A 24827-nucleotide genomic window follows, 5' to 3' on the forward strand; every position below is an offset into this window, starting at 1 on the left:
GAGGGAGTAGAGATGAAGGCAGACTAACCTAGCAGAGAAGTCAGTCTCTGCGCAAACACAAGGAGAGACGGTGGGGACCAGGCAGGAGGAGGATGGGGGCTGTGCCGGGTGATGGCGAAACCTTCCTCCTCCGGGTGACATCGATTCCTTGATTTCCCCCCCACAGCTACCATTATGCTTGTTATTAGTGATAAATGTTCCATTAAACGCAGGCTTGTGTGGAAGTCATCGTCGCCATGTAAAACATCAGGGGCCCTGTGATTGATTAGCTGCCGTATTTAATGGCACGGCTTGATTCTTTCCTCAAGATGAAACGTTTGGTTTTCAAATCAGCGTGATCAGTGAACCTAGCCCATGTTGGCGGAGACTCACTGGAGGCTTTTTGCTGCAGATAGACTGTCTCCTTCAGTTGCTGGGATATCTCACAACAGCAACTGGGAGACTCCCGGGAGAGACCCCAGAGAGCAGTAGCAGTCATGCGCTGCTGTGGAACTCAAGCCAGGCGAGCAGCCTGACTCTCTTAGCTGCGTCTTGCAGATCAGATCACTTCAAATAAAGTCAGGACAGCCAATTTCATTCTCCCAGACTGGCACTATGTATTTCTCAGGCAAGATGAAACCCCAGCTCCCTGAAGTAGGAGCCAACCCTGAGAACAGACAGACTTGGTGTGGCAAGGAAGCTGGGACAGCGAACGCTTTGAGATGCAATGTGGTCAGGACACAGCATTACATCTTCATTATCAAGAACAGTGATACAAAGCTCACCTTGCATGCCGAGTACTGGCTAGGTGCTGGGGCCAGAGGTGTGGTCCTTGCCTGGGAGACCTTGGTCATGCACTTAGGGAAATAGTCAACAGGTAGTTAGAATAAAGTGGGACAGGCTGGGAGATGGCTCATTCGGCAAACTGCTTTCTGTGCAAGCATGAGGACCTTAGGATCCACAGAAAAGCTGGGTTTGGTGGTGCGCACCTATAACCCCAGAGCCAGGAAGATGGACATAGGAGGGTCTCTGAAACATGCTCAACAACCAGTCTGGCTAAAGCAGCGAGCTCCAAGCTCAATGAGAGATCTTGTTTCAGAGTCAGGTAGAGAGCAATTGAAGAGTACTCCCTGCATCAACTGATTTCTGCATACACCTGCAGGCACATCTGTACACACATGCACACATGGACTGGTGCACACATGAGTCAACAAACAGAAAAATGCTCATGTTGGTAGAAGCAGGTGATAAATGGCTTTTGTCCTAAATGACAGCTTAGACTCTGTCCGTGCTCTGAAACCTGATAGCTGAGGGCTCTATCCACGCAGCCAGTCACAGATCTAGGATCTCTGCTGCAGGCGACATGGAAATACCGGGGGTTAGGTAGACGGTTCCAGAGCCACATCAAGGGTACCACTTCATCCCATTGACAAGTATCAGTCATGTGTGTTCATCTGGTCAGGAGACCCAGAAAGTACAGTCTAGAGTCAGCTCTCCAAGCCTGAGGAAGCAGGAGGTGGAACCATGGCTTCGCCTTCACCACAGGCGCTGTTGGTTGCTAGCAAGCGAAACTGATGCTGGCTGCTTCTGCTCCCAAAAGAATATCTTGAATAAAGACTGGGGTGTGTAACACAAAAAAGGAAGAGCTGGAGTTTAGGGGCAGCAAACCCTGACACCCAGGCTTGTGTCTTTCCAGCCGTGATGGTGACCTTTGCATGGCTCAGCTCAGAGGTGCTGCAGAATCCGTTTGACTCAAATGTCTACCCTGTAATCCTTGAACGAAGTAGATGGGGGTCTCGAGAGAGGCCTATGGCATAGGCATCCCGGCCCGGAGAGACCATCCACCTCCCTCTTTAGGTGACTTGTATAGACGCAGGGCAGTTAGACAGTGGTGGTCTCGTCCCTTCAGGTTCAGAGTGCCCCTCACAGGGAATGCGCTTCTCCACATGCTTGAGAAGGCAGCATCCCACACGGCAGGGGCGCAGAGGGGTCTGGGAGCTGCTGGAGAACTGTGGGTGTTTCCTCTACTCTCCCTGTGGCTCTTCAGTCGTCCCAGAATCTGGCTATCCAAACTTGGGTTCACGGGTTGCTCTCCACAGTGAAAACATAGAAGCAATTGGCTTGCTGACGGGAGCCAGGTGGGTTAATTTTGAAGGACTTGCCCTATGAAGTGGACTGCACAGGGTTTGTGCTTCAAAAACTGAGAGAGAGAGAGAGAGAGAGAGAGAGAGAGAGAGAGAGAGAGACAGAGACAGAGACAGAGAGAGAGAGACAGAGATAGACAGAGACAGACAGACGGACAGACAGACAGACAAAGCGTGTGTGTGCATGCACATGTCTGTGTGTTTGCATACGTATGCGTGTGTATGTGCGAATTGGAGGGGGTGTCCCACATCTGCCTGTTTTTAGTGTTTGAGGACTTGTGAATGAGTGAGGGAGAAGAAGGAGGTAGTTCCTCTTTTCCCACTTTCAAAATGGCTGCCCGTTTTTAGTCTCTTATAATGATTGCCAGGACTTTAGCAATAAAAACTTAAGTCGGTGTAAGCTTTAAGTTTGCCAGAAAAATTGAGACTTTTGGAACAGCTCATCCAACCTCTACAATTCGTCTACTTCATACTCTGATTGATTTCCTACTGCCCTAATCAATCCATTTCCCATTACAGCCATAAAGTTGTATTTACTTCGGGAGATGGAAATTGACTGATTCATTTTTTTTTTAGAATTATTCATACAGTTACTTAGGCAACAAGAGTTAGGCTGGCATGCCCTTCGTCTGCTTTCCTTGGGATTCACACTCAGCTCATCTTGGCATGGATGGTACTCTGCTGCGTCGTGTGTGAGCACAGCTTCCTCACCCTTGACCTGTGAGCTCTTTAGAGAGGGAGATCTCGCCCTTGGATGGTGTGGCTCAGTCAGCTGAGTTCTTTCCAAGCCTGAGGATTTGAGTTCCATTCCCCCAAGACCCACATGAGCAGCCAGGCAGGTAGTGCACACTGTAACCCCAGTGCTGGGGGAGGAAACAGGTGGATCCCTACGACTACTGACCAGTGTACCTCAGTTTCCAGTGAGAGGCCCAGTCTCAAACCAAGATGAAGGCCAGAGAGCTGGCTGAGTGGTTAAAAACATCTGCTGCTCTTCTAGAGAACCTGAGCTTGGTTCCTAGCACCCACATGGCAGCTCACAGCCACCACCTGAAACTCCAGGGTACCCAGTGTCATCAGCAGGCATGCAAAGGAACCTGCATTCTTGTGTACATATCCCCACGCAGACACATAGTTAGAAGTAAAATTAAAATGTTTTTCAAAAAAGACAAAACAGAATAGACAGTACCTAAGCAATGATACTCAAGGTTGACCTCTGGCCTCTATAAGTACACACACACACACACACACACACACACACACACACACACACCACATGAGCTAGTAGAAATCCTGTATTCCAGTCTCTATGACAGGGCATGGCATTTACAGTGGGTGTTCATTAACTACCAATTAAACGGACACAGACACCAAGGAAATGAGATCAGAGTAACAGTTTCTGTGGGGCAAAAAAAAAAAAAAAAAAAAAGAGTAGTATTTTCTGCAGGGGAAATTTTTAAAAATACATCTGTGAACTGATTGGGATGCTATCGGGAAGAGCCTATGGGGACTCTGTAGGGTCTGACAGCTCTCGTGCTTTCATGTAGCCACCAGATGATTGATCACACACCACTAGAGGCAATATTGGTCAACACTGCCTCATCGCTCCTTGCAGAAGCATCTTGAGGAAAGGAGACATTCATTCATTCATTCATTCACAGAACCTGCAGGGTCCAAGAGGTCAATCGGCTTCAAGGATGGCTGCCAAGAGTGCAGACAGCATTAAAGGAGCTGCCTCAGAAGGGGCCATCACAAAGCTGGCATGGGTCCGCACTGGGTCTTCTGCATATGTGCTGGAGTTGTTATGTTTGAGGCGTCTGTGGGAATAGGGGTGTCTCTGACTCTTTTCCCTGCTCTTGAGACCCTTTTCTTCCTACTGGGTCACCTCATCTGCCTTGATGTGGTGGGGTTTGTGCCTAGTCTTATTGCATCTTGCTATTTCACATTTGTTTGACATTACTGAGAGGACTGCTCTTTTCAAAGGGAAACAAAGGAGCAATGGATCTGGGGAGGGGGACGGTAGGCAGAGGGAGCTGAGAGGAGTGGAAGAAGGGGAGGATGCAGCCAGGATGTATTATATAAGAAGATAAGGAGAGAGAGAGAGAGAGAGAGAGAGAGAGAGAGAGAGAGAGAGAGAGAGAGAGAGAGAGAAGCTCTAGAAACTCTGTCTCCACCTCTGGCTCTGCGCTATCTTCCTGTACAGGTTGACTTTACCTGGTTGGATGCAGATGGACATGACCTGTCCATACTGAGTCCTACCACCTCCAAGTTCAACAGGAAAAGAGCGGCCTTTCACTGGGTATTCCAAGAGAAGCACACTCCTGATTGAACTTGAAACTCCAAGTAGCCTAACTTGGGTCATGTGCTCAAGTGGCCATCTTGGACCCATAGACAAGGTCAGGATAATGCTTTAGGGATAGGACATTCTTGGGTCACACTTACAGTCTTGACGGGGCTGATATGAGCAGTGGAGAGCTTCTGCCTAAACAGTAGAAGTGAAATAGAAAAAGTGCCTGGGGGCAGGGGGTGGATCCCATATAACAACCAGGCAGGCATGATGGCATACCTGTAAACCCAGCACCCTGGGAGTGAAAACAGGATTCCTGGAGCAAGCTAGATAAGTAAATAGTCTAGAAACGTTGATATACTCCAGGTCCAGGGAAAGACGCTGCCTCAATAAAGTGGAGAGCCATCAACATCAATCTCTGGTCTCCACATACGTGTGCATGGATACACACATGTGCATGGAGACAAGCACACACACACATTTGAAATATTTATATCCTTTAGCCCAGTAATTCCACATCTTGGGATCTACCATCCAAAGAGAAACAAAAGCAGAAACTGAGCCACTAAGCCAGAAGGAAGACATAGCTTCCTGAACAAGGATGTCTGCTGATGTCAGCAGCCAACACCACTGTAAGGAGACCTGACAAAAGAAGACACTACACACTGCTCACATGACCATGTTCAACACAAACCCTAAAATAATGTTCAAGAGGTGGTGCACATCATTAAGTTTGCCATGTTCTCTGACTGGCGAGATGGTTCGGTAGTTAAGAGCACTGGCTACTCTTCCAGAGGTCCTGAGTTCAATTCCCAGCAACCACATGGTGGCTCACAACCATCTGTAATGGGATACTCTTTCCTGGTACATCTGAAGAAAGCTACAGTCTATTCATAAATAAAATAAATAAGTAAATCTTAGCTCTTGCGCTCTTCCCTTTCCCCTTCTCTCCCCATTCCCTTACCCCTCCCCTCTCCACATGCTCATAGCCAGCCTCTATACCCCCTCCCTGGGTATGTGTCTGTCTGTCTGTCTGCTTGCCTGCCTTTCTCTGCCTCTACTACCCTCTTACCCTCTTGACTCCCTTCCCCATGTCCTGAATAAACTCTATACTGAAGAAGGAGGAGGAGGAGGAGGAGGAGGAGGAGGAGGAGGAGGAGGAGGAGGAGGAGGAGGAGGAGAAGAAGAAGAAGAAGAAGAAGAAGAAGAAGAAGAAGAAGAAGAAGAAGAAGAAGAAGAAGAAGAAGAAGAGGAAGAGGAAGAAGAAAGAAGAAGAAAAGTTTGCCATGTTCTCTTCCACACTGGGGGAAAATAATCAACTTGACTCGTTATTCAGTCTTTGAGTGTTTTCAGAACACTGGGTAGGGCTGGAGAGATGGCTTAGTAAAGTGCTTTCCTTACAAACACAAAGACCTGCATCCAATCCTTACAACACTTGCTTAAAAAATAAAGTTGGGCCTGCTGCCATGCTCTTGTAATCTCAGTGCTAAAGTAGCAGAGACAGGGGAAAGATAACAGAGGAGCCCTGGGGTTCACTGGTAAACCCTAGGTTAGTGAGAAACCCACCTCAAATAACATGTGGAAAACACCTGAGCTGACCTCCTCACACATGGTTCACTGAGATACATACATACACAGGCACACACAAAATGAGCACAATGCTTTATTGCAAAAGTAATTGTAACGTATAAGAAATTGGCCTTGGAATGTTGAGCCTTGTGGCTGGACCTTCTAGAGACACCCAAGAAGGATTGTGAAGATTGTCAGCATTAACAGAAAACAACACCCATATTATTGATGATGGAAATCCACATAAGGATAACTGATGTTTTCCCGTCATGCCTGATCTCCGTTTGGCACCTGCCCAGTGGGTGCCATCGCCCAACACCACTCACACTGAGCAGTTAAGGAAGCTTAGGACCTTCAGTCCTTAAGGATCTAGAGTGGACATTCCTGGGTAACACTGTCACAAGAGCATGTTAGCGCCCCCTCGTGGTCATGGCCATGACTTGACTGGGAGTCACCAAGCCATCTAACTGAGCCTTACTATGCCTCCAGTTGGCAGCTCAGGACCTCTTAACAAAGGCACGGCCCACTATGAGTGCCTGAGGATCTGGGGAGACAGTGCCTGTGGCCCTGGGGAGACAATGGCTCAGTAGGTGGGAGCTCTTGCTGCCTCAGGACATGAGTTTGAATCCCAGCACCGGCACGAAAAGCTGACTATGGCTGCAGGTACACCTGACATCCCGGTGCTGAGAGGTGGCTGGGGCTTGCTGGCTGCCCTCCAGGCACAGTAAGAGACCCTGTCTCAAAGGGATAAGACAGAGAGTGATAGAATAGGGCACCCAAAGTCTTCCTCTGGCCTCTTCAAATGCACACGCACTCACTCATGCTCAAGAGCATGCCTAAGAACATAGGAACACACACATACATGAACATGTATACCCACACACATGCACATACATGCACAGACATACCCATATACACACATGCACACACACTACACACATACTCACATGCACACACATACACTCACTCATACACACTCACACATGCACTCATACACATGCACATACCCACACATGCACCACATACATACACATGAACAAAGACACACAAATACACACCCATGCACATACATATGCACATGCATACACACACTAACACATATGCTTCCACACACATACACATACACACACACACACACACACTCCCCATGTGGGTCCATGGTTCTGGGAAGAATTAGGAGGTCCCCGCTGCTGCCTTGCTTCTTGCTCCTTTTGGTGCCTCTTAGTCACTGGTTGGCAGAAAGCCCAGTTTTGGAGGCTGTCACACTGGCAGGGCTGTGCCTGCAATTATAAACACTTTTATTTTTGTCATTGAAGGTGGCCTCACTCGGACTCTCTCAGTAAGCGATTAAGAAATCAATCCAAAATGGTTGAAGCAAATGAGGAAAGTGAATGTCTTTATCCGCTGAGGGATGCTCAGGCAGGCTGGCTCTGGACAGTCATCGTTTTCTCCAGTGTACAATGTACAATATCCACAGAGCCATTCTGCTTGGCTTCATCCCTGGGGTACCTGTCCCAGCCCTGCTGTGTGTGAGATCGCTCACCTTGCTCTTCCAGCTGGTGCTGAGAAGACAAGGAAAGGCGAACCAAGGCCTCAGCCAATGGACAGAGATAGGTGGTTGATGGGTCTCCGAAGGGAGCACTGTAGCAGGCTTGCCAGAAAATAGGTGTCCAGGAGTTGACACGGGCAGCCCCGTAAGGGTGATTTACACACAGCCCCACATGCTCCATCTCAGGACCCTAGCCAGAGGCTAGTTGTTTTGAATGTTTCAACACTGTGAGAAATGTGGACCCTGACTTTATAATAACATTGGAGAGTCGGTAGCGAAAGCAAGGCAGCTTATCTTATGAAATCAAGAAGCTCCTGGAGTGACAGGCTCTGACTGAACATGGAAAACATTTTTCACACCTAAAGCAAGACCCTCCTCCTTTTCCTCTCACTCAGTGATCAGGAGGGCACCATCTTACATGCCAACTAGGTCTTATCTTTCCCCCTGTTGCTTACCCTTTTTCTCAGCATATGGCTTCCTCTCCATGTATTGTAAAATAAACACTCTGTATTTTAAAGCTCACCAGGCCTGGGACCTTGTTGTGTCTGCAGGTCACTAGGCAAGCTCGGCTGCCTCTTAGTAATTTCCTAGTCTAAACTAAACTCCTAGTTGAGAGATAGGTAGCTTAGCAGAGTTGGTCGGGAGAGGGAGGCATCAAGACTAGCAGACATCAGCCATATTTTGGTTGGTTGTTTTTTATTCTGCATTTGGATCTAGGCTGACTCAAGGCAGTTTTCAAAAAGAACTATCAGCTCTTTTGTTAAAACTTTTTCTTGATTCCTTGTGAGTTTCCCGTCATGCACCACGGTCCCACTTATCTCCCCATCCCCTCCCCTCATACCTACCTCTCAACCTTGCAACCTCCCCCACAAAACAAAAACACACAAACAAACAAAAAAAGCATAGAACATATCTCATCAAGGAAGCTGTAGTGTGTCACTGTATCCAATAGAACATCCCTTGATCCACACTTCTTCCCTTTCAAATATTTATTGCCATGATTCATTGGTCTGGTTTGAGGTCTCCGACTTCTCTGACGCTATCTGGATTGGATTCCTCCTGGTCATCCTTTTGCTTTCCTAAGTCATGAAAATCCTGCAGCTTTGGAGCCGTCCGATTTTATTTCTTATAAACATGACCTAGGGGGTCTGCCCAGTAGTCAAGAAATATGTGCATAGAAAGATCTAGCCATACAGTCTCACTTAGAGTAAATTTAATCAGTTCAAGTTTACATTAAAATACACAGTCCTGATTTAGTATTCTGGGGTAATAAACAAGCAATAAAAGAAATACAATGGAAGAGACACTAAACCCCATTCATTTCCACCTGTACATTGGGAGCAGTGACAAGGTGTGCTTGCTAGAGAGATTTACTATATTGATATGTTTAAAGTATTGCAACCGTAGGGTTCCTAAAGCAGCCATCTTTGTCTTGACCACAGGAATGTAGTTAGCCTATGTCCAGATCAGCTCCTTGAAATGACAGATGTAGCCATGAACTTTCAGCATGAATATATGCCCACACCCAGGGCATAGAATGTTCTAGAATGTATACAATCCCCCCCCACACACACACACAAAGACAAGTCATTAGACTCCATTCTGATTGCCATTTCTGGTCTATAGATGCTAACTATCACTCTAGAGTAACTTCAAAGGTATATATACACACACATGCGCGCACACACACACACACACACACATGTGCACATGAACACACACACATACACACAAAATCGGTTAAAATCCATGGTCAGTTATGGATGCCTGCTCTAGAAGGCATAGGGAACATGCTCGCTAGTTTTCCAAATCAGTGCCTCAAAAGTAAATACTGTCTTCTTTGGTGCTTTCTTGCTTCATAGACTCTGGAAAACCCCAAGTATGAACTGATCATCGAAGCTCAAGATATGGCAGGATTGGATGTCGGACTGACAGGCACAGCCACAGCCACCATCGTGATCGATGACAAAAATGATCACTCACCAAAATTCACCAAGAAAGAGGTAAGCCCAAGGATAGTGTTCCAGGGCCCCTGTGTCTAAAATGCCCGAGCACTGGGAGACTAAAAGCACTTAGTCTTGTTAAAGTCCATAAGAAAATAACCTCTAATACCAAAGTGCCATTTCCAAAGGACTGTGTGATGTGAGTCCTGTTGCAGTTTTCCTATAATGGTAAGTGCAGATGGAGAGGCCAGTCTGAGCAGCAACGAGGAGGTACAGTGAATTTTGATAATTGCAAAGTGGCCCACAGACATAAAAACATCTGAGTTATTGTGCATAGAGGACCATTGTTTATAGCAGGCATAGCCATGGGTTTCCCATTTATATCAATGGTACAGCTTTCAGGGAGGGTTTGAGGATGTAAGCTCTCAGGGTCCTGATGACTTGGCACCTGACCAAGAAGCCATGAGATGGGCATGCATGAGATGCATGAGATGGACACATGCTAAGCTCAGGGCTTCTTTAGGTTAGAGACAAAGCCACATATTTGATAGCCTTCCTCCCAAGCTGGTAAAGGACATGATAAAGTACATGCTGTTTGTGAGATGCTGAGATGAAGGTGGTAGAGAGGGTCACAAGATGAAGATCGTTATGGAGAACAGATAGCGGCGACCATGTTGCCACAGCAACAATGAAATTCTAAACATGAGCCATTCTTATCCAAAGGGCCATTACATGTGTTTTGTGTCTGCATTGTGAATGAGGGGGCTGTGTGTGCGTATCAATGTTCCCATGCGTGGGCCATACGTTGTATGTACAAGTATATGCAGGTTTATGCACATGCATATGATAGCCACAGGTTTATGTCACATACCTTCCAAAATAGCTTATATATAAAGGCAGGGTCTCTCCCTTGAACCCAAGATCATGGATTTGGCTAATCCTGAATATACCATCTCTGTCTCCTGAGCACTGAGACTGCAATCTGCCATCATGCCCACCCAACTGCCTTGTGGATACTAGGGAATCCAAACACTTTTCCTGGTGCCCTACAAAGAAAGGAAGATGGATTGTAGACATGAAGGTCAAGGCTTGACAGCTCAGGATGGAAGTGCTGACCCTTTCCAGTTGGGACTGTCTTGGATGCTGTCTAAGTGTTTTCTGATATGAACTTCTGCACACATGAGCAGCATGTTCACAGCAGGTTCACAGATATGTATGGTGGTTGAGGATATGTGTTTCCCACACCTTCTTTATGTAGTGTTCCATCTCATCAAGGGTAGGGTACCTTTTTTTCTGTTTCAGAGAAAGAACTATTTAATAGAGGAGCTGTGACCAGTTACATATAACAAGACTAGGAACTCAATAAAGATGTTTAACAAGACTAGGAATTCAATAAAGATGTTTAACTCACCTAAAACTTGCAAGCAGGTGGTTCACAGAAAGTAACAGTAGCATTACCGTATCGGCTTCTGTCTTAGTTACTATTCTATTACCATGAAAAATACCATGGCCAAGGAAACATATAAAAGAAAGCATTTAATATGAGGCTCATGGATCCCAGGGCTTAGCACATATCCATCATGGGGGTCAGGGAGCATGGCAGCAGGCAGACAGACATGGCACTGGAACTGTAGCTGAGAGCTCACATCCTTATCCACAAGCATGAGGCAAAGAGCTGAGTATGGCATGGGCTTCTGAAACCTCATAGCCTGCCCCCAATGAAACACCTCCTCAAAAAAGGCCACACCTCCCCATCCTTCCCAACCAGTTCCACCAACTGGAACCAAGCATTCAAACATATAAGTTTATGGGATCCATTCTCATTCAAATCACCACAGCTTCTAAAGGAAATCTCCTGACTTTTGCCTGGAGCTTAGTAGATGTCCAACTAACTCCAGCTGACCAACTTACATTTTCCTGTCAATCTCAGGCCTTGGGGGTGAGGGTAGGGGTCAATTTGTTTCTTGTTAATTTTAGTACACTGTCTTTGCAATTATATCTTATGTTGATGATTGTTAACTTAGATTTAAGAAATTAATTTTTTTGCAATTTTAATATATTTTGTTAATTTTTGACAATTTCATACATAGTATTTGGATCATATTCACCCCAAAACTTGTCCCTATTATTTCTCCCAGATCTACTCCCTCATCCCCCCAACTTTGTGTTCCCCCACTTTTTAAATAACCCACTGAGTCCAGTTTGTGTGATCAATATACTTAATATGAAGCCATCTACTAGTGTGTGACCAACCTACCAGGGGCAACACCCTTAAAGAAAACTGACTCTCCCACCCCTGGCAGCCACCAACTATCAAGAGTCCCTCAGCTCATGAGCCACTCCCAACTTCCTGCTGGAAAGTTGACCGGGTCCATCTTGTGCAACTTGAGTTCTTCTCAAGTATGCATTTTGAGATTTAACTACAACATTACAATATGTGTGATTAAAAAATAAAAAGACCATACAACTTCACTACAGCCCCTTATCTGAAAGATAAGAGCAAGCAAGACTAGAGGAAAGGTCCAGTTTTCACAGAGGGGTGAAGACAAACAGCCCTGAGCTGAAGCTGAAGCTGTGCTCAGAGATCTGGACAGATGCTCACACGCAGTCAGAGGCAGCCTGGGACGCAATCTCTGTTTCCGTGATAGCACAAGAGTCTTACTTTCCTGGTGCCTTTAGCTTTTTCAGTATGAAGATGTTTTCTTAACTACCTAGTGATACCTGGTAATTCTTTTTCTCATGCCTGTTGGCCTGCAGAGCCTCCAGGGATTCATCTCACCTTAGATGGTGGCATAGGTAGCATTGTTTGCTACAGAAAGACGAAAACAAAACCTCTTCTTTTTCCTCCAGCCGAGTGAATTCTTTAAAATTTGCTTCGTATGATTGATAGCCCAGAGCCTGCTCTGCTTTCAGAACACATTTCCCTACTGGAAAACTTGTGTAAATGTTAAAGATTATTGTCACATTGGAGAAAAACTCTATTAGCTTCTGTTATACATAGGAGATGCTCCTTTTCCAGCGGTCTTGTGTCATGGCTAATCTTTACACGGATGCCACATGTCCTCCAAGCTGTCATCCGTGACCCTGTTTCGTGGCCTGTATGAGTGCTGTGTTGTCTTTATTGATATGAATGTGATGAGTCGAGTCGGCAAGCATGTAAATCTCTTTCTAATGGGTTCATTACACGGCTCCCTTCTTCACGAAATTTAGCAAACAATGAAGGAGCTATTTCACCTCTGCTGTGAATATCTGCTTTTCTTCTACAGAATTGGCTGAAGCAGGAAGATATGGGTTTATTTCATTGATCAATTTTGGTCCCTAATCTATTAAGGCTTTATTAGTAGTAGGTTTGTTGAGACCTCATTTACATACCATAGAGCTCAGCCTTTAATTCATTGGATTTTAATATATTAGCAAAATCATGTGGCCATAACTACTGTCCGATTTAAGAACATTTTTGTTATCCCACAAAAAAAAAAAAAAAAAAACCCTGCACCCTGACAACTCATTTCACATTTTTCTGCCTCTCAACCCTAACAATTAGTCTACATTTAGTCTCCATGGACTGGCTATTTAGGACATTGCAGATCAAGAGAGTCCTGCAGTATTCCATGTGAGTGGCCTCTCTGCTTAGCATGTTTTATCCCTCCTTCTTTCTCCAGAAGTGTGAAATAATGTATTTACCCACCCTTCCAGGATTCCATCCTATCTACATTGAGCATGCCCATAGAGAGTCTCCTGCCTTCAGACGGTATTTTCCCCCGAGGAGAGCCCTCTACAACTCACTGCATCTGTATCTAGACACATGTTCCCTTCACTCAATGGAGATTCATCCCCACAGCCATATTTCTGAGGAAAATGGAACACTTGTAAACTATTGGACTTGGGTGACTTTCCTGGAGGGCAGAGTCCAAGACAATTTAACAACCAGAAAAATCTAGAAAAATGGTTAAATGTTTTTCCAAACAGTTCCCAACTCCCTCTTCCCACGAAGCATCTTATCACCATTAGAGTGAAATTCATGAGGACTTCTTTAGGTCCTTGGAATCTCCACTTAGCTGGCAGTCTCAGTTCAGCTGAGATTTTGAACAAAACCAGACCTGCACCACTGAGGTCTTCCTCTCAGGCTCTGGGCAGATCCCAAGTGTAAAGAGATTGGATATTTGAAGGGAATAGAGCAGCATGCATAAGCATAAGCAACTTTCAACTCTGTAAACAGTAATGTTTTCCCAAAGGCTGTCTAGTCCCATGCAAACCCTTCATCTAAGGTCTGGGTCACACACTGTATCCTCAACTTGCCATCGCATAATTGAGGAGGGTTTTTATGAAAACCAGCTGATGCTTTCTTTCCATGCTCACCTTCTAAGGAAAAGTCCAGCTCATTGCTTTCTTCTCCCACACCGAGGATCATGGGAATCATGAGGTCCTCCACTGAAGCTTCAACCTTCAGAGGCCATTCAGCTGGGCCAGAGGCTGGGTTTCCTATTGTTGGTGGATTTTTATAATCTATCTATCCGGGTGAGGGATCCTGTGTCATGGCACCTGGATAGAGGTCAGAGGGCAACTTTTGGAAATCAGTTCTCTCCTTCCACTGTGTGGGGCCTAGGGATCAAACGTTGGTAGTCAAGCTTGACAGCGAGTCCTAAGCTATCTCATCATCCCAGGGAGGTGAATTTCTTGACCACAAAGAGTAAAGGAAACCACTTCTCCAAGGGAAAACCATGACCTATGAATAGAAGCCATCTTCCAGATGCCTCCTTTTCAACTAAGGAAGGAGGGTGGCTTCACTCCTTCACTAACCAGTCTCTGGCAGCAGAGTGACATCATATACACTGTTGAAACATCCATGCTGACTCAACTGTGTTCAGTATAACTTAAAATGTGTATATTTTTTTAATGGGAAAAAAACTATCTATCTTGTGGGCTGCTTCTTCTAGTTGCTCCTGGAGGTAGACCAGATAGCCAAGTGATTGATTGTGTTCATCAGTCCTTTGTAATTATATTCATGATATGTTGAGCTCCATCATCCCTGTGTGAACTCCTATGCAAATTCTGAACCTCAATCACCTTCTGGTGATGCTCAGAGGGTCAGGAGCAACTCAGTGGTGATAAAAGCCATTTTTCACTCCAGCTGGCAGAGTTTCTGCACCAAGCCCCTCCACAGCAGTGTCCTCTGAAGACTCCATGCATTTGCCTCTCTTCCAAGGCAACCTCCTCACACTAAAAGCAATAGTGCCCACTTTGTGGCCTTAGGAATGCAACAAGGCTACTGCCAAAGTGCAGTTTGCAGAGGGTAAACATAAATTCTGAATAAAGAGCCAAGAACCATGAGAGTGGAGCATGCTGGAACATGGCACAGCCTATGCCTATAAACTGCCTTGTACTGAACCATTTTATAAATTAGATCATTAAGCTTTGGGCACAGTTGGCTATGTACACTGCTTCCTGGCCTACCCTCATTCCTCCAATTCATCAACATACGCTCAAGCCACTTGTATATACATTCTGTTTCCTTTAACTCCAACTCCTTTCCTTTCTTTTGTTTCTGGAAACCCCCAGTTTAATCTTTAATGTCCAAGTTGTCAGTCTCCCAGTTTGCTGCTTCTACTCTGTTCCAACACAAGTTTGACATGCTGCTGGCTTAGTAATGTCATGTTGTCTTTGTGTTACGTACTTAGTATATAGGCTCCTTTATTAGTATATTATGCTCCTGTGATGCATAATATTCCCTTCCATATATATATATATATATATATATATATATATATATATATATATATGCTGGTTTCACTTCTGTTGTTATAATAAAGTACCCTGGCACAAAGCAACCTAGGGGAGAAAGGGTTTATTTCAGATAACAATTCTAACTTATAATCCATTGTTGTGAGAAAGCCAAAGCATGAACTTAGTCACTTCATATCCGCAGTCAAGAACAGAGAGAAATAAATGCATATGTACTAACTTGCTTGCTTGCTCACTTGCTGGCTTGCTTGATTGATTGCTTGCTTGCTTGCACTCAGCTCTAGTGCTCCTCTCTTATATAGTTTAGGACCCTCTGCCTAGGGAATGGTGCTACCCACTGTGGGCTGGGTCTTCCCATTTCAATTAATACCATCAAGAAAATCCCCCAATGATGACAAAAACCCACCTGATCTAAACACTCCTTAGTTGAGAACCTCTTTCCTGATGATTCTAGGTTGTATCAAGTTGACATTTAAAGCTATCCACCATTGCTCCCTAACACCACTTGAGTGCTTTGGTAGCCATTAATAAGCCATGGTGCCTTCATTGCTCTCCATTGTTTTCTCTAGCACTAAGAATGGGGGAGCAGTAAAATCTCTAATTTGAGATTTTCTTTTGTGATATGAGTCTTACCTTGTATCCCAACCTGGTCTTGAACTCATGGAGATCCTCCTATCTGTTTCTTAAATGCTAGGATTATAGGTAAAAGCCTTTTATACCCAGCTAGAGATGAGTTTATCATTTATGCAACATATATTAATTGCAGACAGCATTTCAACTTCTAGTACAGATCTGTCAAGTATGTGATGCATAGAGTATTGCCTGCATGTCTTTGTCTGAAGTATATATGCTGTTTTATTGTGAATTTCATTCTCTTGCAATCCATACATATATAACAGGCACACATCCCACTGTGATGCATAATATTCCCTTCCAATGTGCCATGCAATTGCTTGCTTCTTTCACCTCTCATAAACTGGACCGGTCATGGTTAATGTTTGCTGCCAACTGCTGTCAGAATTACCTAAGAGACAGACCTCTGGACTTAGCTGTAAGGGTATTCCCAGAGAATACCCTTCAACTGGGAAGTGAAGACCTTCCCTAAATGTGGCTGGATGCCCAATCTAAATAAAAGGTGGAGAATGGATCAGGAGAGCCTACTGAGTATCATCTTTCCCTGCCCTCTGTGTCCTGCTCTGTAGAGATGTGAGGTGAGGAATCCCATGTCTGCCTAGGTACTTTCCCTACAGTGATGTGCTTCACACGGAACCCATGAACCAGAATAACCTCTTGCTCACTTAAGTTGCTTCTTGTTGTGTACTTGGTCATTGTAGTAAATGACTAGCACCTGGCCTGTCAAGCGGCAGTTACCTAATGAACTGATGAGCAAGGGGTAGAGTATAAATTCTTAATGTTGAACAACAGAGACCATCAAAGGTTAAAGGATCATGTTAAAGGGGACCTCGGGGAAGAATCACACCCAAGCCATAGGTTTTATAGATGAGGTAGTAAACGTTGCTCAGTGCACACACACAGCACATACCCATCTCCTGTGGCACTGGAAGCCACTACAAGTAAGTAGGCTGTCCCTCCACCACCACAGCAAGTCCCCAGCACTTTAATTCTGCCTTTTTGAGGTGAGCCAAAGGCCAAGATGCCTGGAGGGACATCCTTTTCAGAACTGAGTCAACTCATTGCATAAACTGCCAGAGCCCTGAATCACCTTTCTTATCAGCCAAGGAAGAAACGAGAAACAAGAAAATCCAATTTTGATAAATAATACATAAAGGAGCCCTCACAGTGGAGACAGTGCCAAGAATTCTGTGAGGCAAGAGAGAGAACAGGCGAGAAGAAAGCCTGCACCGCTCCCGCTCACTCTCAGTTCTTTCTTCTAAGTGAGATTAAATGGAGCAGCCCAGAATTGATTCCAATATATCAGCTTGTTCCAGAGCAAAACCCAGTTCAGTCAGAGACTAAGCGCCCTTCCCCAGGCTCCTGCCACATGTTATTCTTGCCGTTGAACTGCCCAGTTCCCAGGTTATGGCGTTTTATGAGAAGGCTCTCTGATTGTCTTTCTCATTCTTGTGACTGAAGACCCCTAAAAACAATTCATGGTTTTTGTCAATTGTGTGGAGGTGTCTAAAGCAGCTCATGCCATGGCAGGCAGAAACAAAGATGAGCCCTAACAGGAAGGGGCCAAAGCCAGATGTGGTTCCCAAGGACATGCAGTCCAGTGTCTACATCCTCCAACCAGGCCCCACCTTCCACACTTCCACCTTCTGATCATTTATTCAGGTGTGTGTGTGTGTGTGTGTGTGTGTGTAACTTGCCCACAATGCTAGGTTTCTTTGTTCTCCTTCAATAACTCTAGAGTCTGAGAACCAGCCTAAATCTTCCACATTAGCACATTTACTGCAACATCCTAAGCCCTAGATGTCACCTATTCAAAGAGCAGCCCATTCACAGTTGGCAGTTGGGGAGTCACTTTTTTATATATTTCTGTGTATATGAATAAGTGTATACATGTGTGTATATATCTACATACATATTATATATATACATTTGCTTATTGTGAGTCTATATGTTGCATATATGTCTATATTGGTGTCTACCAATAGGTATGTATATGCCTGTATATATGTGTGGATACTTGTGTATATAAATATGTATGTGTATATCTCTATATATATATATGTATGTACATGCATATACACAGTCATATGTGCCTATAGATGCATATGCCCATACATGTGTATATGTAAAAAATGTGTACAAGTATTTATATATGTGTGTGTGTGTGTTTTTTCATATATTTATTTGTAAATGTGTGTTTTATGTATATCATGTGTGTCTATACCGAGATATATGTGTCTATATATAGATATATGCATATATGTGTGTCTATATGTAGGTATGTGTGTGTGACTATGTTGGTTTGTGTATGTCTACATGTAGGTATATGCGTGTCCCTACATTGGTTTTTGTATATTTCTATGCAGGTATGTGCATGTGTCTATATAAAAATATATGAATGTATCTATTTGTAGGTAGGTGTGGGTGCCTATATGTAGATATATGTATAGGTAGATATGTATAAGTATATTGTGTGTCTGTGTGAAGACAGGATCCTCATGCCAGGGGAACATAATCTGTTCTCAGATCTGCTGACTGCCCTGAAGTCTGGGCACAGCATAGCCTCCTCGGGGTCTGCATTTTATTTGAGGGCTATGGGCAGAAGCCCCTCCTATACCAGAAGACAGGGGTGACTCTGAGGCAGCAGGCTCTCCAGGTTTCTGTCACCTGCACTGCAGATCAGTTCTTTCTACTTCTACCCAGACATGTGAGCAGCTGATTTGCAAAATCAAATTGAACTTGCTGCTCTGTCTAAAAGCATTCTACAAGCTTAATGCTTACCTATTTTTTTTAAATAATTTTTTTAGCAGTGCTTCTGGGGTTTAAAGTCAGCAGGGAACCAGCGATCAGAATCCTGGCATTTTTCTCCAATATCAACATAGAGAACGCACATAATAAAAAACTCAACACTGTTTGTTGAATGCATAAATTTTCATGGTAACTTAGTAATCACCACCCTATAAAAAGCTCTTGTCCTGGTGTTTCTACTGCTGAGTAAAAATGACTTCAGTATTTGTAGCAGCCTAGACTCGTTTCAGATGGGATAGCCATGTGTAATTGTCCTGTACAAGAAGGACCAAGTTCAAGGGGAATGTAGCTGAGCTGATCCACTGCAGACCTGTTCCTGCATAGTTTACCTAAATAGAGATGGCCCAGAGAACTTGTCGGGCACTGGCTGGAAACCTCTCTCTGAAGACTTTTAAAATATATTTTATGGGTCAAGATGTTGCCGAATTCTCTCAGGATTAATTCCTATCCAGCCAAGAAAAATTGCATCTTCCCATTTACATTCTAAAGTCTGAACTTTTACTTTATAAATGAATTTTCCCTCCGATTCAGGAAGCGCTGGCTGCACTACAGATTTTAATGCTCCCATTATAGGATCATAATTTTAAGAACCCGGGGTTCTCCGAGGGCCCCAGCAACATGGCATCTCTCCACTTTATTAAAATGAATGAGCAGATGTACAATTTATTTCTGCCGTGCTATCATCTAAATTCATAAGCTCTTTCTCGTGTGTCTGAAATCCACATTGGATTCCCATCTTCTCGCCTTAAAAGAAAAAAAAAACGCGCCCCCTCATTTATCACTCTGGGGACATAACTAGAAAGTTGACTCTTCTCTGATTCACTTTGGACCAGTGTCCCCAATGCAATTTAAATCCCATCCCTTCAAGGCTACTCACTGAGGACAAGGCAGGGGAACACATGCCTCCATTGAGCCATTCCTCAGTCATCTATGTCAAAGACTGACATAAATTCGCCTGAGCTGACACCTTCCTGGTAACAGCAGCAGAGAGTTTACAACAGCCTGAAGTCTGTTCAATCGCATCAGACGGTCTGGAAACGCCACAGTGTTGTCAGGATGTGGTGTCAGGAACCGTGAGGCATGCTCACGTTCATCTTTTATGAAACCCTCACACAGCTTTATCTCTCAAGCGCTGATTTTGCCCACAGGTAGCAATAAAGATGTTCGTCTTGGGTTTAAGAGACAGCTCAGCCTGGCTCCAAAGATCTGTGCTATGATCTCAGACCCTCCCTGTGACCCTGCATGGCTATCCTCAGGCTGTGTGAGCTGAGGCACAGGTTCAACCTCTCTGAGACCCCAGGTTTCTGTCGGATCAAATCCAGTGAAGCCTTCCAATGCCAAGGCCAATAGTACTTGACAAGAACAGTGTCTGGCATGTGGCTTCCTAAAGAAGCCAGTACAGTAACTACAGCATTTCAGAGAGGGGCTTCTGCCCCAGAACAGTTGGGCTGAAATTGCAGTGCATCACACTACCCAACCAACCACACACACACACACACACACACACACATTGCTCCCTTTTTACCTGCCTGCTGGCACAGTTCAGAGATGAGAGGGAAGTTGCTTCCTATCCAGCAAGTGCAATCAATGAATGGAAGTTGAAAAACGATGTAGAATGGAACCCCCGGGTTATCTGGCAGGAAGCTGTCCCCAGAAGAATTCTGTTTATGAGATTCTGTTGTAACTGGGCAGTTAACACTTGCCTGAGTGTCTAGGTTGGCATGGAAATCTGCCCCGAGTCTCTAAATGCATCTCGGGTCCATTGGGGCTTTAATAAAATTCTGAAAGCTTGGTTTGGATTTGGTTTTGCCTTTCCTTTTTTTTTTTTTTTTTTTTTTTTCTTTCAGTGGCTCTCTGGCTTGGAGGGAAAACATCATGTTAACTTCATTTGCTTGTGTTCTGCGACCAGCCCATCATTTCAAACACGGCTGGTCTTTTTCCCTCTTACATGGTGGTCAGGGGAGATGAATACCTGGATTCTGAAAGATAAAAATGATGGAGTTCTTTCATTTAGCCAGAGACATAGCAGCGTGTGGACAGTGTTATCAGGACAGGTTCCAGAACAGGCAGCTAAGGCCAGGGAAAGGAGGCAGGGTGGAAGCTGCACGAAGATGGCCAGGCCATGTAGAAGGTGGCTCTGAAGCCATAAAACAGCATCTATCAGAGTCTACACTGGATAGTGCTGCTGGAGTGCGGGGTGGGAGGAGCAGTTTCAGAGTCTCAGAATGCTTCCTGACCCAAGCAGATTTAAGCATCCACAGCCAGTTCATGTGACCCCCATCCACCAAGGAGCTTGTGGCTCAGTCTGGGTCACAGGGGCAAAGGTCAAGATCATGGAGCTTCGAGCCTCCGGAAGTGATTCAAAACCATTGTCCTCTCTCTCACCGAGCAAATCTTCAGTCAAGCTGCTTTCTGACAAGGCAGCAAATTGCTTTGAGATTCCAGCAAGGGAGCAAATTCCACCGGCAGGGACATGGAAGAACAGTGGCCACCGGGTCTTTAAAAGAGTGAAGCCAGTGTTTGTTTAGAATCCAGAGTCTTTCAGAAGGTAGGCTCCAGAGAGAACACAGAAGATCAAAGTGTGGAGAATAAGTGTCTGTGAAGTGCGTTCTCTGTCTCTCTGTCTGTCTGTCTGTCTGTCTCTCTCTCTCTCTCTATCTCGCTCTCTTGTTCACTCTCTCTCACATACACACATGTACACTTGCATGTATATGTATACAGACTTACACATGAATACACACATACACACACACACACACACACTCGGTTCATGAAGCATCTCAGAAAAAGGGACAGAAAAGGTGTAAAAGCCAAAGATTCAAGAGTCCCAGAGGGAAACTGTCTTCTAGCCATGAGAAAAGCTATGCTCAGGAATTCAGCGCAGGTGTGGTTGCCTGCATGCAACCAATCCAGTCAGCACTCCCATGGAGGGCCACGGGAATCCCTATCTCTAACTAAGAAGCATTTGCATCCTCAATTTGATGACAAGGGCAACAGCATTCATTCCAAAGCCCCACTGGGGAAGATGGATGTAGCTCAGTGATAGAGCTTTTGCCTGGCATGTGCATGGCCCAGCATTCCATCTACAACACTGGAGACAAAACCCCAATTTTCCTCCTGACGTCTTTTCCACTCTGGGATGGCTGAGAGGTCCCCAGGGGGACTCCGTTCCATCTCTGCCACTCCCCAGCTGCCAACCGTAACAGTCCCGGACCTCATTCAACCTCAGCATCTTCACCATTACCACAAGATGTTGGTAACGGACGGCCACCATCTCCGCCCAGGACCCCACACTGACAGCTTTTGGGTACGATCCCATTTGAGTGCCAGGATCTCCTCAGGATAGATGTGGGTCCTGCTGGACTCTCCACTCACAGATGAGGAACAGGAAAGTTAAGGTGCTGAGTCACATTCCCGAGACGAGCTGGGAACATGGCTCTCACCTGGATGAGTGCCATTTCGTAGTTTGAGGACTCTGCATGGGTCTCAGTGTGTACAGTAGCTTAGGCTGTTTGAGATAGCCTCGTCTAGCTGGACAAGGTGTTGTGCCTGTAATTATAAGTACTCAAGAAGCTGAGATAGGAGCAGCGTGAGTCTGAGAGCAGAGGGCCTTGCTCACATTATTTCTTAGACTGCGGTGCTTCCCACCCATGGTTCTGTTCCCTGGAAACCGCTATTGTTCTCCCATACTTCCATTTTTTTTCCAAAGGTGGGAACTCAATAGAAACATGCAGTATTTAATTCTATGAAACTAATCGTTACAATAAGCTTAAAGCCCCATATGTTTATCCAAGTATGAGCATACGCCAGGGCTCTGTTCCTTTACATGGCTGCGTAGTATTTCATAGCGTGGCTATACCATAGTTTACTTAACCATTTACTTACTCCCTGAAAGACATCGGCTGGTTTCTACATCTCGGGTGACTCTGCTATAGGTCTTCATGTGTAGGTTTCTGTGTCTGGGTTTTGGTTTCACCCTCTAATAAACAGCCAAAGGTAGCAAATTCCCAAGTTACAATGTTTAGAGAGTGTTGGTTTCAAAAGAGACACCAAACTATCTTCCCCCACTAGGGAATGCCTCATTTTGAGTCTTTCCAGGTTCTACTAGTTAGGGTTGACCATTAAAACCAACCGGGCGAGCTGGGCATGGTGGCGCATGCCTTTAATCCCAGCACTCGGGAGGCAGAGGCAGGTGGGTTTCTGAGTTTGAAGCCAGCCTGGTCTACAAAGTGAGTTCCAGGACAGCCAGAGCTACACAGAGAAACCCTATCTCGAAAAAATTAATTAACTAATTAATTAATTTAATTAAAATTAAAATAAAAAGAAAAACTAACCGGCACAATAGTAGTCGGAATGTGGGGACTTGTCAGAGGGCGACTCCTGAGTGCTTCCTCAGATGTTGCTTAGTCTTTGATTTCTTGTTAACATCATTACAGAACAATGGTTTGGGCTGGTATTATCTGATCTATATGTGCTCCTATATAGACTGTATTTTCTCTGATGCCATCTGATCTATATGTTCTCCTATAGATGTGTTTTGGGTGTCAAAGAATTGTTTTCTCCCGCATGTTAAACTTATTCTACAAGTTCTTTTGGTTGGTGTCTCCCATGATCCACTATGGATTAACTTTGTATTGAGTGTACAGAGCAGGCAGAGGTCATCTCTTTGTCAGTGGGTTTGTCCTGGTCCATTTTAGAGATCCTGGCCTGCTACCTTCAAGCTGCTGCTACTCTATAAACATACCATATGCTCATGTCTGTGCAGGCCTGTCTCTGAGTTCTGTGTTCGGTCCCATTGGCCTGCATCTCTCCCTCTACCCATACCACCCCATCTTGGTTACCATAGAAACAGTACGCATGAACTATCAGGTGCAGTGGCTCCTCACGCTTCTTTTTTTTTTAACGTATTTTAGAGGGCTGGGGTGTGGCTCACTTGGTAGAGTGCTCACCTGCCATAGACGAAACCCTGGATTTGGTCCCCAGCACCGCACAGAACTGGCTGTAGTGGCACACACTGCCATCCCAGCATTCGGGAGGTGGAGACAAGAGGGACCAAAGTTCAAGATCATGCCCAGTTGCAAACAGGAAGTTTGAGGCCAGACTCGGCTAGATGAGACCGACCCAGCCTCAAAACAAAATTTTAGAAAGCAATTTTAGATGTTCGTTAAATAGAATAACCTTTATCCACTCCAACATTGATTCACACTTGATACACACATGTAACACATATACAGATATGACACATGTACATGGACGACACATGTGCACATACAGCAGAGATCAGCAGACCACTTACCCAACAGATAGCTGTGGGCGCCAAGCTGATTCAACACTGCTCTCTGATTCTTCCCTTAGCCCATGTGAGGCTTTGCCTTTAACTCACAAACAGAGGCTCACACAGGTTTGCCATCCCTGTCTTTGTCCAGCTCTTCACTTTCATGTGCCACAGAGAATACTGTTGATTTCACTGGGCGGCGGTGAGGAGATAGAGCATACCACCTACTGCGTGCTGCAGAGCAAGCGTCAGTGGGTGGTGGTTGCCTAGAACTCATGCCAATCCTCCTGCCTCAGCTTATCAAGTGCTGGGATGGTGGGCATGGAGCCTAAAACCACCCTCACCCCATGATTCCTGAAAGCCCAGAGACCTTAAAGAATTCACCATTATGGGGCCATCGGGAGCATGGAGCTGTGCCTCCCAGCCCAGGGTTTCTTTCATTCACAGCTCTTCCTTCACTCAAGTGAGCACTCACTAAGCAAGCTGATACTTTCAGGCCATTGTATGAAGTTGAGCCAAGCCCTTCCTGGCTCCTACCCTCCAATGCCTGCCCCCACACACAACCCATGCTCAGCCCCACAAACTCCACTCAACCCTCCTCTAAGTGCAGGATCATGCAAAGCTGGCTATGCACCCCCTGAAAACACCAACTAGAGTGTCTTTTCTCTGCATCTTGAACTTGGAAAGGGGCTGTAACCAGGGCACCTGGGAGCCTCGCCTGCCAGCTTGGCTCCTCCTCACCAATCAATGAACCACGCTTGTTCCTGGGCTCCTGCGGCTCAGAACAAAATAAAAAGTCCCGTGGCCCCCATTCTTTTTATCCCACGGCTGCCTTCCGATAAGCCCTACCAATGACACTCACTCTCGAAATGTCATTAACTTAACACACTTTCTTTCCACT

The 24827-nt window shown here is 45.2% G+C and overlaps 1 protein-coding gene across 4 annotated transcripts in view; it reads left to right on the forward strand.

The window, feature by feature from the left end:
• The window catches only part of Cdh13 (cadherin 13), a 1184913-nt gene that overhangs the window by 1049451 nt on the left and 110635 nt on the right, over positions 1–24827 (forward strand). For all 4 annotated transcript variants that reach the window (XM_017312550.1, NM_019707.5, XM_006530628.3 and 1 more), the window contains one exon: positions 9388–9528. In XM_017312550.1, the coding sequence (XP_017168039.1) occupies positions 9388–9528 (141 nt within the window). The remainder of the gene's footprint in view (positions 1–9387; positions 9529–24827) is intronic.

The sequence above is a fragment of the Mus musculus genome, chromosome 8 (genome assembly GCF_000001635.26).
Source record: "Mus musculus strain C57BL/6J chromosome 8, GRCm38.p6 C57BL/6J".
NCBI classification, from domain to species: domain Eukaryota; kingdom Metazoa; phylum Chordata; class Mammalia; order Rodentia; family Muridae; genus Mus; species Mus musculus.